The 14532-nt window shown below is 39.5% G+C and overlaps 2 protein-coding genes across 2 annotated transcripts; one reads left to right on the top strand and one right to left on the bottom strand.

Moving 5' to 3' along the window:
• Positions 1–576: 576 nt before the first annotated feature.
• On the top strand, positions 577–7101 carry si:ch211-114c17.1 (pre-mRNA-processing factor 39). The gene is made up of 15 exons (XM_026357978.1): positions 577–649; positions 1817–2067; positions 2180–2305; positions 2422–2540; positions 2744–2911; positions 3077–3257; positions 3372–3476; positions 3817–3934; positions 4047–4201; positions 4349–4475; positions 5205–5476; positions 5765–5949; positions 6062–6136; positions 6266–6431; positions 6579–7101. Exons 1-15 carry the CDS (start codon positions 592–594, stop codon positions 6648–6650), a joined length of 2178 nt encoding a protein of 725 aa, XP_026213763.1. The 5' UTR covers positions 577–591; the 3' UTR covers positions 6651–7101.
• A 688-nt stretch (positions 7102–7789) lies between these two features.
• Positions 7790–11473, bottom strand: ubxn1 (UBX domain protein 1). Its single transcript, XM_026357979.1, has 10 exons — positions 11419–11473; positions 10823–10887; positions 10651–10704; positions 10393–10520; positions 10037–10127; positions 9674–9865; positions 9358–9409; positions 9122–9244; positions 8650–8833; positions 7790–8404 (listed from the first exon to the last, which is right to left on the bottom strand). The coding sequence occupies exons 2-10, from the start codon at positions 10879–10881 to the stop codon at positions 8364–8366; spliced, it is 924 nt and encodes a 307-aa protein (XP_026213764.1). The 5' UTR covers positions 10882–10887; positions 11419–11473; the 3' UTR covers positions 7790–8363.
• Positions 11474–14532: the final 3059 nt, after the last annotated feature.

The raw sequence follows: 14532 nt of genomic DNA, 5'->3' as shown, positions 1-14532 counted from the left end.
TTTATGAAATAACGTTGTTCAATGCAGATGTACTAAAACATTAAAGAGTGGCTTGGATTGCCATTGGCAAGATGAAGTAAAGGAAAACTAGTAATATTTGACTCTAGAGTGTTAAGTACAAGTGTATAGAAAATGTGAATTGAAGTAAATTCAGACTTACAAATACACCTACCTACTATCATTAAATGATCATTTTCACCATTGATATTTTAAAGCTATGGATGGACAACTGAAAAACTAAATCTTAATGGAAAAAATGCATTGCAGGGCTGCAAGAATATTTTCAATATAACAATATCAGTGATATGATTATTTTCTAAAAGAACCTTTTTTTTTATGAATCACTTAAAAGCTTTTCATTTGACAAAAAGAAACTTTACATTTGTTTGCTAACTATTGTTAAAACACTTTTAAAATATTGCACAGTAAACAGGGTAAGTGTACAAATTAAATTGTTCTCAATTTAATTTGCAACAGATCCTTTTGATTTTTGAAAACTACACATGCACCAGATCCCAACACATCTATTGTGGCTCTGGCGTCAGCGTCTTGTTGTCGCACCTGGATGACGTCGACAAGACGGTGTCCATCATGGCGGCGGAAGGCTGTGAGGAGATGAGCGGCAACGGGGAGCTCGAAGAATCTGCAGGTAGTTCGAATAATGTTAATGAATTTACAGTTTGCACATATTGGTCGTCTAGAACACATTACTGCCCTGTAGTTTTATTTGAGGAGACTATGAATGAAGGCTCCGATCGCACCTGTTTGAAGAAGCAGCATGACGAGCTAGGCTAGGCTAACGTGATTTCAACTGCACACACACCACGAAACAGCAGTGTCTTAACTTTAACAAGCCCAACTTCTGGTGTTTGACAAAGTGGTCGGGGAGTGTCGACCGCTTTTTATTACGGCAAATTAGTTTATGTATTAAGTTCACATCATTCCCAAGATAGTGGTTGGACTGGTTTCTTGAAGGAAATGCACTGAGCTTTACATGAATGAAACAAACGGTGGATGTCGACAGGATGTTATTCAGCAATAAAATTAAGAAATATTACTTTTGTTTTTGTGTTGTTGGGCATTTTAGTAATATGTGAATCACCTTTATATCTAGCAGCATAACTGGTTTATTTGATCGGTGTAGAATAATACAAATTCTATTTTTGTACAAATTGTCTATGGACGTAAATAACTAATAATAAAATAAACTAATAACATGAAAATGCAATAATTTGCCCAACACAATTTTCCTGTGGAGATTCGGTGTAGTGTAATGTGTAGTTTTGACTTACTCTGAGTGCATTTTAGCCGCTCATGTCCACCGCTACAGTATAAGTTTTTATTTATTATAAAGTAAGAGAGCCACTGCTAAGGGAGGAACATGTGAGAGACAACAACACGACAAACAACAGTATGAAACACTTGTTTTGCTCTTGGTTATTATTTGTGTGGAAAAAGTTGTATTGGAAATAGTCTTTGACTTGATGGCAAGTTGTGAGATTCATGTGCATTGTGTTTTTTTTCTAATTAGTCATGAACAGAAGTACTAAAATTATTAATCAAGTCCTTTGACAATCATCTATTCCAGCTCTAATATGAGCTTCTATTAGCTTCCTTTAGTAGTACTAATAGTTAAATTGTAAATAACAGACGTGAATATGATGAGAATTTGTTGCAGATCTGTAATAATTTAAAAAGATTTCAAGTTGTGTGCACCTCATTAAAATACAGAACCACGTTTCCCTGTTTTCCTGGCTTTGGGTTATGAATCAATTTATTTAATAGTTATTTACCATTTCATTTCTCCCCTCTTCAGCCATGGAGCCTTCTGAGGTCCTGCCACAGCCTTCCATTGAGATGGCTGAGATGTCAGAAGAAAACGGCAGCGCTGCCACCGAACCTGAGGCTCCTGTGGGCCCCGACCCTGCGACCTTCTCCATGCCTCCAGGCGCAGAGGATGAGGAGAGGGAACTTCCTGCTGACTTTGAGCGTTTGTGGAAGGCTGCCCACGACAATCCTCAAGACTTCACCAGCTGGACCGATCTGCTGCAATATTGCGAGCAAGAGGTGTGTGCCGAGACACAACCAGTGGTATTTAGATAGAAAATGTTGGAAACCATTGTATTGTCCTTCTGCAACGATGCATTAGCAACCAACAATTTTTCTCTCATCTGTTCAGAGTCACATCACAGCATCACGCAGAGCACTAGTGGCCTTCCTTGCTCGCTATCCGCTCTGCTATGGCTACTGGAAGAAATTTGCAGACCTGGAGCGCCGTGCAGGGTACAACAACAAAGCCGAGGAGGTAAAACAAGAGAGGTTATCCTTCCTTACAACATTATGAATCGTGCATTAAATGTGTTTTTAAAAGTGTTTTCACAGTTTTTTTATGAGCTTATGAGCTGTGGTGTGTTGTGTCAGGTGTGTGTTCAGGGTCTCCAGTCAATCCCTCTGAGTGTAGATCTGTGGATCCACTACATCAATCTACTGCTAGGAACACTGGACATGAACCTGCCTGAATCGCCGATACGAATTCGCAGGTAGACAAACACTCTCTCACTCTCTCTTCGTGTAGCTTAAAGCTTTTTTGTTTAAACTGATTTTACCCAGATTTACAACCATACATTTATTACAACACTAATAATGCACTGTTAAACGTATCCTTACTTGATCTTAAAAGGGATTTGGTAAAAAACAAACAATTAATTTCAGATTTTAATTAATTTCTAATTTCTCCCATCAGTGTGTTTGAGGACGCAGTTGCAGCAGCAGGTTTGGACTTCCACTCAGACCGGCTCTGGGATCTCTATGTTGAGTGGGAGAAGGAGCAAGGGAACATGAAGAACGCAACAGCCGTCCTGGACAGAGTTCTTAAAGTCCCAACCCAGCTATACAACACACACTATGAAAAGTAAGAACGCACATAGAGTTGCAAGTAGTACACAGTAAAAATAAAATCTCTAATTCAATTTACAGAAGATATAAAAAATTCTGATTTAAATGTGATGTGAGACAAAACTGTGATCCAGTGTCTCTTTCACCATGCAACATCTGCCTCTCTCCTGCCATCCCTCAGGTTTAAAGAGCACCTGAACAGCCATGAACCCAAAGAGGTCCTCCCCCCAGAGGAGTACGAGGAGCTGAGGGCGTTGTGCCGTCAGAGCCAGAAGGCAGAGCGTGCTGAACAAGCTCAGGAGGATGAGGCAGAGAGGCCGCCAGGTGAAGAAGAGCCTGCCACGCCAGAGGGAACAGACACAGTGAGTAACACCTGACTCACCCTGAGAGGATTAAGTGTAATGAGAAGTCTTAAACATGGCGAGATATAAATTAAAGAGATGCCCAAATAAATTTTTTCTACCATCCGTATTTAGGAGGAACTGATACAGAAGATGAGGGAACAAGTGCTGATTCGCAGGGACAAAGTTTACCAGGACAATGAGGGACAAGTTCGTGATCGATGGAACTTTGAAGACGCTGTGAGTTTTGTTTATTCTTCTCTTTCTTCACATCTCTGTTGGTGCATCATTTCTCTCATCCTGTGTTATTTCGTGCGTCTCTCATGAATATAATTTAAAATAATAGTTTCCGAGGCTCTTAATTCTGAATAAGTTGGAAGAAAAGCACTTTACTTTTCGCATTGACAAAGAAGCCAAAACAGTGATGCTTTACACCGCACTTGCTATTTATATTCTTAAATTGTCAACAGTGACTATTGATTATGTCTATAAATGTTCTTAGTATTACTAAGTGTTACATGTTGCACTCAGCTCACCAACATCAAAAACACACTTGACATCATCTCTCCCCATCCTGCAGATCAAGCGGCCGTACTTCCATGTTAAACCACTCGACCGTCTCCAGCTCCGGGCCTGGCACTCCTACCTGGACTGGGAGATTTCTCAGCTAAACAAGGAAACCAAAGACCCCAACGAAGGTGAATATACAATGAAGATCCTGTCAGATGTCTCAGTTGATTCCTTGGTCTCATTCATTTGTGTGGACATCTGAAACAGCTGCAGTTTTGACATTATTATATTCCCTTTTAGATCCAAACCAGGCAGCCACAGAGGGAACAGACGTCATGGAACAGCCTCAAGAAGGATCAGGCGATGCTGCGGTTGCCCATGATGATCACAGGGTTCGCATCCTGTTCGAGCGTTGCCTGATCGCCTGCGCCCTGTATGAGGAGTTCTGGACCAGGGTAAAGCAAAAGAGTGTTTGTGTGTGATAATGTAGTTACAGGAAATATACACAAGAGCAAAATTACATCTGTGCGTACTGAAGTCTAGTCTCCTCGGAGCCTGTATGTACGATCTCTGCTAAACGTGCGTGTGTGTGTGTTGTTCAGTACATTCAGTACCTGGAGCCGCAGAGTGTGGAAGAGGCACGAGCCGTTTACAGACGAGCCTGTGAGATCCACCTGACGAACAAACCCAACATCCACATGCAATGGGCCACATTTGAGGAGAGGCACGGTATGACAAAACATGCCCACCGTGTAACAGGACATTTAAAGTTATACTGTAGTGAAAGAGATGCTAGAAGTAAAAGAGCTTTGTTTTGTAGTTTTACCAAAAGATGTCAGTTATTTCACATTAAGCCCATCGTTCACTGTTAATGTCAATTCTTTGTTGTTTTTATTTGTTTTCTTTAGTTTTTAATTGTAAGTTTACAAAACTTTTAGTTGACTCAAGCTGGATTTTAGTTTTTTTCATATTTCATCAATATTTCATATTTTATGCCTTTATAAAGGTCTTTTAAAATGCTTTAGTTTGGTTCACCACATCCTACCAACACACTTTTTTTTCTAACTTGTCTAGATCGAGTTTTCTTGTGAACATAGTTTAAGTTTTCATTTAGTTATACTTTTTGTAGACTTTGTGTTGCAAGCCGCTGGTTGGACACTTTACAGAATGAACTGCAGAGAAGAAACAAAATTGTGACCTCGATGTAGAAACATTACTTTTGTTTTAGTGATCAGCAGTCATATAATAAATATAGCCATCTCATTTCAATAGTTGTTGACAGTTGATGTGTTGATTAAACAGTTTTTTGGGGCTTTCACCTGCAGACTGATCACAAACCTCAAACCACACTGTCAAATTGAATCAACAGAGTCTTCTAATGGACCTGTTGGATAAATGTTTATATTCCACATTTTAAAGCCTTCACACTGATGACAGCTCCTTCATCTTCTCCATTAGGTGACTTAACTGAGGCTCGGCGAGTGTTGGAAGCCCTGGAGAAAAACGTGCCAGGGTTGGCAGTGGTCCGTCTTCGCAGGGCCGCTCTGGAAAGACGAGCTGGCCAGCTGGACCAATCGGAGGCCTTGCTGGAGGAGGCGGTGGCTGAATCCAAAGAGAAGCCCACATTACACGCTTTCTACTCCATCAAACTGGCTCGTCTGCTGCTCAAACTGGGCAGAGACCCCAGCAGGGCCCGCAGAGTTTTACAGGAGGCTCTGGAGATTAGTCCGGTGAGATGATTAACACCCACAGTACCGCCCACAAATATTTCAGCTAATAACACAAACACAGGATTTTGATCGATTTCATCTCATGTTATCCTTAAAAAACTTTCTAAGTAAAGAATACCAATGTAATGTAAATCATGATGTCCATCATGACAAGTTACTCTTGATCAGAGCATCATTACATTTTCTGGGTACACATCATGTGGTCCACACTATGGTTTCCACTAACACCCAACTCTTGAGTTTTTAAAGGTCTCCTCCTTCTTCTTCTCCTCACATGTCCTCATTCAGGATAATGATAAATTGCACTTGAACCTTTTGGAGCTGGAGGTGTCAGGGGACCCCTGGTCCTCAGCTGAGGCGGTGCAGGAGTGTGTGACGCGAGCCCTGGCTGCTCCTCTCGCCCCACACACCAAGATCATTTTCTCACAGAGACGCCTGCAGTTCACAGAGGACTTCAGTAATTCCATCCAGAGGTCAGAGTTCAACTCAAGTCTTCTGATGATGGTTCATATACATATAAATACTAAACACAACAGTTCAATGCAACTGGCCAACCGTGATGGTGTCTGTATCTGTCCTCTGCAGTGTGCTGTCTGTCTATGAAGAGCACCAGAAACTAATGAAGGAGCTTGGTGGAACAAAGAGAGAAGCAGAGAACGGGTGAGAGAGGAACGAAAAACATTCGTCTGTTGCACAATTTGTCTAGAACAAAACATACAGGATTTTCCTGTTCAAATCTGCTTCTTCTTTCTTTTTTGCCAAGACTCTTTGTTCTAATTTAATTTTCAGAGATGAGGATCCAGAGAAGCTGAGCAAAACTGAAGACAGCTCTGCTGTGGCTGCAGAGGTCCCACCTACTATGCCACATGTCCCCATTACGACACCACCTCCTCCAATCATGGGTGCAGACATGAGTGCACAGTCCGGCTATGGAGGATATGGCAGCTGGTACCAGGTATGACAAAGATTATTACACATAATTCAGTTTTTGTAAATAAAACATTTTGGACGGTAAACTGAATTGACGGAAATCTGTAATTGAACTAGTTTGAACAAAAGTACAGTTTGAAATGTTTTGAAATTTCCTCTTATTTATTTCTAGCAACCACAGTACGGTAGCTACGGCTACCAGAACACCTGGAACTACAACCAGGGCTACTACCCTCCCAGCTAAAGAGAGCAACAGCTATTTTACCATACCAGCAGACCACAGGAAGCAGCTTCACCCAGGAAGACCTCTAAGCTGAACAACAGACTGATCAATAAAGTTCCGCTGGTCTTGCTAGAAAAAAAATCCCAGCATCCTTTCCTCTCCGTCCTTCCTCTGAGGTACCTCTCTGTCTTGGATTTGTGAAAATAACAGGCTGAAGTCGACAAATCTAACGAGTCGTGTCGTTTGAGAATGGAAAGGTGATGAAAGGAAAAAGTGACGCCCATTTTCAGAACATCAGTGTCTCTGCATTTTAATCAGAGCTATTTTTGTATGTTTGCCAACTCTTTGCTCATGTTTTAAAGTCATCCAATTTATCCAACTTGAAAGGTGATGTATGATTGACATTTTTGTACCATTCTGCACAGTAGGCTTTTTTTTTCTAATGTATATAAAGGTGTTTTATAGTGTTACATCAGATCTCTTCTCTGTTGTGCGTCTATGTGTGTGTCCATGTTGCTCATTAACTATAAAACTAAACATTAAGGCCTTGTTTATCCTGCTCAATATCTACTGCAGCTACATCTAATAAGCCAGGTATGTCCCTCAGTAGATGGTTCAAGATCAAAATCTAAATAACAATGAAAAAGAAAGCAGCATTTTCCATGATTCATTAAAATTTCTTCATGTCACATTCAGGGATAAGTCCATAATAATTAGAATTAAATTTAATAAGTCAGTCTGCGTGGGAGTGAATCCTCCATGTTGACTATTGAAGCCCCAGCTTCCACTGTAACCTTCCTACTATGGAGAATTAACGAAAGCCATCACTCTGCTAAATTTCAAAGTTCTGTTGTGTACATGATGCTTGTTCAAATGAGTGTTTTATTGCTACATCTCAATATTAAGAGAGTGGCACTCAGAACCAAAATTGTACATTGTTTGAGGACTATATTTAACTGTTCCTGCTGGTGATTTACAGTAATTCTGGCAGCAGGATGATGTATAGTGGACTAACTCTAAATAAACTTCTGCATTTTTGCTCATGGAGAGACATCAGCGTCCAGACAAAAATGGAGCTCCACATTGCAGGTTTAGTCATAATCTACATATAAAGTACAGATTATAAATCATTATTTTTTATAAAATTCAGTCCACCATCATAATTCTCCAAGTCAACTTTATTGTAAGTAGATTCTTGTGATTATGTAGACATAACTGCCCATTTACAGTATTTTAACTTATAAAAAAAACTTGTAAAGAAGAATGTCACAAAATCAGGAAGTGGGCATGAAATTTAAGGCCCTTGCAGAACCAGTCAAGTAGGAATTATATTGTACTTAACTACATAGGAATCGGGATAAAATTAATGAATGTTGTTCTGTTTTATTTTTATAAATGTGTTGTTGAAGCCACAAGCAGTGTTCTTTGAGGCAGAATCAGTCAGAAGCCAGTTACATACACATTTCTTTTTGTTGGTAAAGGTCATTGTCAGACTCACTGCACACACCAAACTACAGCCCAGGATGATGTAACCTGTCGATACATACATTTTAAGATCTATTACACCTCATCTGAATGCAGCTTCAAGTTACATCTGTTTCAGTGCAGGCAGCTGGCTTACTGAGTGATACTAAAAGGTGGAGGCTCTGTTCCTCAGTCAGTCTGTTTCTGGTGTCTCTGGTGTTGATGTAGTGGCGGAGATGAGGTAGGCTCACAGAGCAGATCCCCCTGTTCTCACTTTTTGGTAACAACCAGCACAGCTGAAGGCACCAGACCTAAAATCACAGAAGGAAGAAGGTCAGATGCATTCTAAGCACATCAAGCCTGTGTCACATGAACAGACTTTCAGCTCCTACAGATGGTAGTCCACTGAGAGAGGTAAGTCCTTTCAATGACACAATAGGTCTTAAGAATTTACATTTAAAATTTATTTTTAAAACTTTATCACAGTAATATATTCTGCAGGTTTCATCACACATGTAGTTTCTATTCAAATACTATTCCATGGCGCAGTTCTCACCCAGTTCTTTAAGAGGCTTCTCCATGTCCAGTTCGGTGTAGACGTGACGGGGGTACGGTGAGAGCAGTGTAAAGTCCTGGCCCTCAGGTGTGTTACCATTCATCTGCACGTAGACGCGCACTGCCGCCAACGGCTCCTGGGCCTTGAAGACTGTCGTTATGGTCGAGCCGTCAAGCAGGCGGACCTTTACAGTCAGGGAGGAACAAGTGGGCAGTGGGTGAAACACATTTGACTCAACATCGTCACATGTTTTAAATAAATAGTTTGTCTCAGAGAACATCCAAAGCGACTTACAAGTGAAATAAAAGGTACAATGGCAGGAGGTCTTACCTAAGGTCTTCTAGTGGAGGTAGGCCAGAGCCATTAAAACTAAACTTATAAATGTCTCTTACATTTCTGTCTATTCACTGACCACACAGGATAGACAAAAAATTTAATAAACATGCACACCATGTGTGACTGAGGCCTGTACCTGTATCCTAGACTCATCATATTCCTTCTTAGTGGGTGGTGGACCCTGACTGGTGGGTGATGAGGGGCTGGGCTCAGCAGGTTGGGATGATGCAGCTGTGGTTGTGGGTCCACCACCTCCAAACTGAACAGAAAACAAACAGACATGTAAATTACTGCATCAGATAGAAGCGGTAATAATAAATGCAAAGTTAGCAGGACAAGGGAAAACCCCAACTAGACAAGTGACAGGTATACCTTTTGTGCTCTCTCCTCTCTGTCCCGGGCTATTTTATCTTTAACCCTTTGCCTGACAGAAATGAAGAAATAAAGTCACACAATGAGATTGAGAAAAGAGAAGGATTTCAAATCTACAGCAGTTTAGCATTTGAAATGTATCACTTTATTTTGGCCATGTATTTCTACATTTATTATCTGCCACAAAAATAATCATTTAAAAATTAAACCATATTTCAGTCTGATCATCAGGTTAGTGTTTATATCTTTTCATAGAACTTCAATCTTCAACAAATGTACTTTACCTTGCTTAGAGATGTTTTAATAAAGATCTTACCTTGCCATTTTGTCCTCCATCTTCTCTCTCCTTCGCTGCTCAGCTAACTTCTTCATATCGTCGTCCTGAAGTTTTTGGCGGATCTGCTGCAGCTCTTGGCCCTGCCTCCTCCTCTGCTTTTCCCTCTCCACCTCCTCTGCCCGCTCTCGCTCTCTTCTCTCCGCCTGCTTCATCCGCATCAGCTCCTCTAGCCTGAAAAACAGACAAAGACACTGGCTTACAAAGAGTTAAGTACAAGTTACTGTATTTCAATTTGTTCCTGCAGTAGCTCTAACAAAATGATTTCCACATTTTTAACTCCTAGACATAAACTAACTGTTTCAGGCTTCATTTTTGTAGATGAAAGGCCATGACAATTCTGACCTCTTAACTTGCTCAAGCTTCTCCTCCTCTGTCATTGGCCGCTTTGCACCCATGTCATTCAAGGTGTAGCTGCTGTCTCCACCTGCTGTCTCTGAAGCCAAAACATATTCACATGAAAAAAATAAAAGAAAGACAAGAAAAGAGGAAGAGATTAGTGTAATCTTGGTCATGTCTTCTTTGAAAAGAGGTTGCTGACCTCAATTTACCTGTATAAATAAAGGTTAAATATTAGAGCTAAACATCTTTCTGTCACACTAGATATTGATTATATTTAGTATTTTCAGTTTACTGCATTTTATTTAACTGAAATATTAATGTCTGGCATGTTTCATTATCAGGACCCTACATTTCCCTACCTTCAGCAGTGTCTGCTAGTGTTGGCTGTTCTGTACTGGACTGGCTTTCTGCTTCTCCTCCTAGGGTGTTCCCTACAGGTGGCACATAGGGCTCATCAATATCGGGGTCATTCTCGTGTTCCATTAACCTGAAGAAAGCACAATCGAAAAGATAAAGAAACAAAAAAAGAAAACTGGCTAGTTTGACAAATGAGACACGGGACAGTAGAGCAACTGTACAGTAGGCGGTTTATTTATTCCTGTGTATGTCAGACTCACCAGTCCATGGCTTGCTCTATTCCCTGGTTCCCAGTGTTGACCACTGCCTTCTCCCTAAAAACACCAACAGAAAGTTCCAGCAGGGTCAGTGTGAAGTTACACATGTAGACTCACACTTCCTGAAACCACTAGCAAATCTGGGAAATCTAGAAATTCCTGTATTGTGACTCACGCTCTGTTTCTGTCAAATCCCATCTCCAGCAGACTCTCTAGTGTGGTTAGCTCTGCCATTTTGACCTGGAACAGATTATAACACACTCTGACATATTGTTACACTTCTCTTATTTACTATTACTACAAGTTAAGTCACAAAAAAGGACCAAACACAGTTCTAACTACTTTAACAAACTTAAATCACTTTATAAAATCAATACGACCATTCATGACTTTTCTTCAGCTCAGTCCCGTGTAAAGGAGCTGTATAAATACAGTCAAAATCTAACACTATGTGAACAAATATTCAACTTTACTTGACTAGCAGTCTGATAGCATGCTTGTTTACCCTGCTCGCTAGTTGTAGCTATTCAATATCATAAGTAACGTTGCTAAAATTAGCATTAACGTGGCTAACGTTCAAACTGCTAAAGCTAGCTGGGCAGCCTAGCATGATTTGAAAAGATCAAGAGGTCTAATAAGCTCATCACCAATTTAGCTGTTAATGTGTGTTTATATTTCACATGTAAAGACACAGAGAAGTGTTATTTGTATTTCTTATAGAGGTAATATCAGCTAATATGACGATGAAGACAACGCTAGTTAGCTACTCACAGTGTTAACACCGCCTCAGCAGTACGGGAGCCTACATAGATCAAACAGAACATCGCGAGAAGAGCGTTTGGATGAGAGTCTCGCGTTACTCCTGCAAATTCTCACTCGCCAGTCGCCTCCTTGTAAAACATAAGCAGTGCCATAATAAATCTGACTGTACTGTCCACCATAAATTATAGTACAAGTTAAATGTGAATTTCTAATTGGCTTATTGCTGTGGTATATTGTATGTAGGCTCTCAAAACCAAACCATTGGCTATTTATTCAACTTGTCAGATTTTCTTATCTGTTTAAATTGATTTGTTGTAAGCCACTGCCATGTTATTTTGTTTTAATTTTTGTTAAAATGTCACAAAGGTCATAGCTTAATAATAATGGCACTGACAAGTAGAGACACAACAAGGTTTTTATTATATAAGTCTTCACTCAGAGTCACAATTAATGATAAGCACTCTTGGTTACGGGTAAAGGTACTTCACTCAGCAACAGCACTTTAATGTTGCAGACAAGTGCAGGCAAATGTATCATACTTTATACAGTGATCATATGTTGAGAAGTCTATTGTTAATATCAACTGATATTTCCTTCTTAAGTGTAGTATCAAGAATGAAGCCACGAAGAAATACAGAACTTGTTAAATTTGCCACGTTACTGTAAACTTTCCAAGTTACCAAAGTTCCTTATCAGAGCAGATTGGAAAGGGCTTTCGGTTTCTTACTCATCAAGATTAAAATATAATCTATTGCATGTCGAAATGTTCAATGTGTTCCAGTTCCAGTCTGTATTAATTTATTCAGAAAGTCATTATTTAAAATGTTAACAATGCATATATATGTGTTAAAAATGAAATAGGACGCAAACAGGAAAACTAAAAAAAAAAACTTCCAAAGTAAACTACCAAAGTATAAGAATATGTAATGTAATGTAATCAATTATAAGCACAGTTTATATTGTTTCCAGGGAATTTTTCTTTTGTAATTTGTCTTCAAGTCCACATGTTATTGAAAGTGTAAGAAAAAGTGAGAAGTTATATCTTTCTCCACATTTGTTACATCACAGGATATAACAAGGCAACCACAAAACAACATTTTAGTGCTGGCTCAAATGCAACCACTGCTGTGACACAAACCCAATGATTTTGTTCACTCCACATACAGAAAAGAAAGCAGTTTTAAAAACGTGTACTTTATTTCATGTCTCTCAGTTTATTTATCAATTAATTCTAACCATATCTGCCCTACGTGAGTGATGAGTGATGAATGATATATTTAATTTCGGAAAACGTAACAGTAACGGCAGCAGGCGCTGAAAGACTGAAGAGGACCACAGACTTGGATTTCTCTGAGATGGTCTCTCTCATTGGCTGCGTGGTTTGAATGGTTTTATCCCATCTTCCTATATCTGTGGGTGATCACACAGAATGCAATCTGCTGAGTTTTATGGGCAGGTTGGGTCTGTTACATATTTACCATAAGTGTAATGATTAATTTTTTGTCTCCCGCATGCAGTCTTAAGCAGCCTTCATTCAGGAGTCTACCATTAAGCACAGGAAGATTTCTTTCTCTGTCATATCTGTCTTACTTCTTTCCTCTTTTAAAAGCTCACCCAGTAACCATTTCCTCACACTTTCATTTGGTCGTTTTCCTCTTTTCTGCTTTTGTGACTTATCCTTTAAAATGAATGACTGTAATTCGCCTCGTTTTTTTAGTGTTTTTTTGGTGAGTATGAACTCTTTATCGTCTTTTTAATGTGACTAAGGAACTGAAGATTTGGGACCAAAGAACCAGTTTAATTTGATTTGCATTTGATTAGTAGAGTATTTGGTGTATATGGGCTCTAGTTTGTGTTTATTATCCTGTAATGAGTTTTGTATTTTTAATAATTAAATATTAACTTACACAGTTACACACAGTAACGCGAGCAAATAGTCACTGGAACTGCAATCATTTTCCTTAATCAGTAAAAAGGTTTGGGCATTTTTTTCACCTCATTTGAAGTTAACTAAATGGCTATAAAGACAGACACAAAATGGCCATTGAGTAAACCTAATGAAATGAGTAAAAATTGAATTAAGTTCCAAATGTTTCCTTATAGAGTTGTTGGTTGCCAGGCAACAAATGCATTTCCATTCTGTAAAATAATTTGTTGGATGATGGCGTTTTCCAAAAGATTAATTTGCGAAGCCGCAGAGAGGTCTAAAATCAATTTCACATGTAGTTTTATTAACTGAGAGACTCTTTTCCCTTTACCTTCTGTTCATAAAATCAAAGTTAATCAGTGTAGATTTTAATCTTACTCCTGTATAAAGGTTAAGAGTGAAATTAAATCAACTGTGCAGGTCAAAAGTTTTGTTTAAACTGATGATGATAATGCTTTTCTCCAACCCAATGTCTTGTCACAGTTTTGACCAGATCAGATTACCTGTCCTGACTTCTCATTAACGTACTGATATTCATGATAACGAGTCGTTGATATGAGTATGAATGTACTGATAACACCTTCACAGCAGTTATTTTCTTTAATGTATGGCTGGGGGGACAAAGTCGAAGGAAACAACAGGGGTGAAGGTCTTTTTTCGTCTACCCCTAAATTGCTTTATGGCTCTGTTTTTTACAGAAGGTTCAAGGGTCAAAGTTCAGTCAGGATAAGTTAAGGGAACTGAGGTGCACACAAGCAAACAATGCACAGCCCTGTTTTCTACTTGTGTTGAAAGTCATATCAGTGCCTAAATGTAAAAGATTAATTTTGATGGACTTAAGACTGCTGTAGTTGTGCTGGAGTGTCACTCCCTGTGGACTCCAAGCACTCATTCAATGAGTCAATTGCCCTGATTTTATTGATGCCATGAAGGTAACATGTAATCTTAGAGGCAGTAAAAACCAAGATCAGGAGACTGATCATTCATTAGGCGTGGGTAGTATTATCACATGAGACCTTGGTTATAAAATCTGCAATAAAATGATCTGAAATCACTTGGTCAGGCCTCCGTGACCAGAAGAGGGCAGCATCATTTCATGTGTGAAACCTTTACCACTTTGGTGCCAGGTAGTGCAAGTATGCCATATTATGTAATCCTTAACCACGAACCACTGTTGGGATCGGAGGGTTTCAGGG

Source organism: Anabas testudineus, chromosome 10 (assembly GCF_900324465.2).
Source record: "Anabas testudineus chromosome 10, fAnaTes1.2, whole genome shotgun sequence".
In the NCBI taxonomy this organism is placed as follows: Eukaryota; Metazoa; Chordata; class Actinopteri; order Anabantiformes; family Anabantidae; genus Anabas; species Anabas testudineus.
The sequence above is the reverse complement of the archived record's forward strand: the minus strand, read 5'-3'. Positions and strand labels throughout refer to the sequence as shown.

Coding starts and splice junctions, on each gene's coding strand:
- ubxn1 (XM_026357979.1), bottom strand. CDS start 10,881: ATGGCAGAGCTAACCACACTAGAGAGTCTGCTGGAGATGGGATTTGAC. Junction 10,705..10,822: donor GGATTTGACAGAAACAGAGC/GTGAGTCACAAT, acceptor TGGTGTTTTTAG/GGAGAAGGCAGTGGTCAACA. Junction 8,834..9,121: donor ATGATGAGTCTAGGATACAG/GTACAGGCCTCA, acceptor CTGACTGTAAAG/GTCCGCCTGCTTGACGGCTC.
- si:ch211-114c17.1 (XM_026357978.1), top strand. CDS start 592: ATGGCGGCGGAAGGCTGTGAGGAGATGAGCGGCAACGGGGAGCTCGAA. Junction 5,950..6,061: donor TTCAGTAATTCCATCCAGAG/GTCAGAGTTCAA, acceptor TGTCCTCTGCAG/TGTGCTGTCTGTCTATGAAG. Junction 6,432..6,578: donor GATATGGCAGCTGGTACCAG/GTATGACAAAGA, acceptor ATTTATTTCTAG/CAACCACAGTACGGTAGCTA.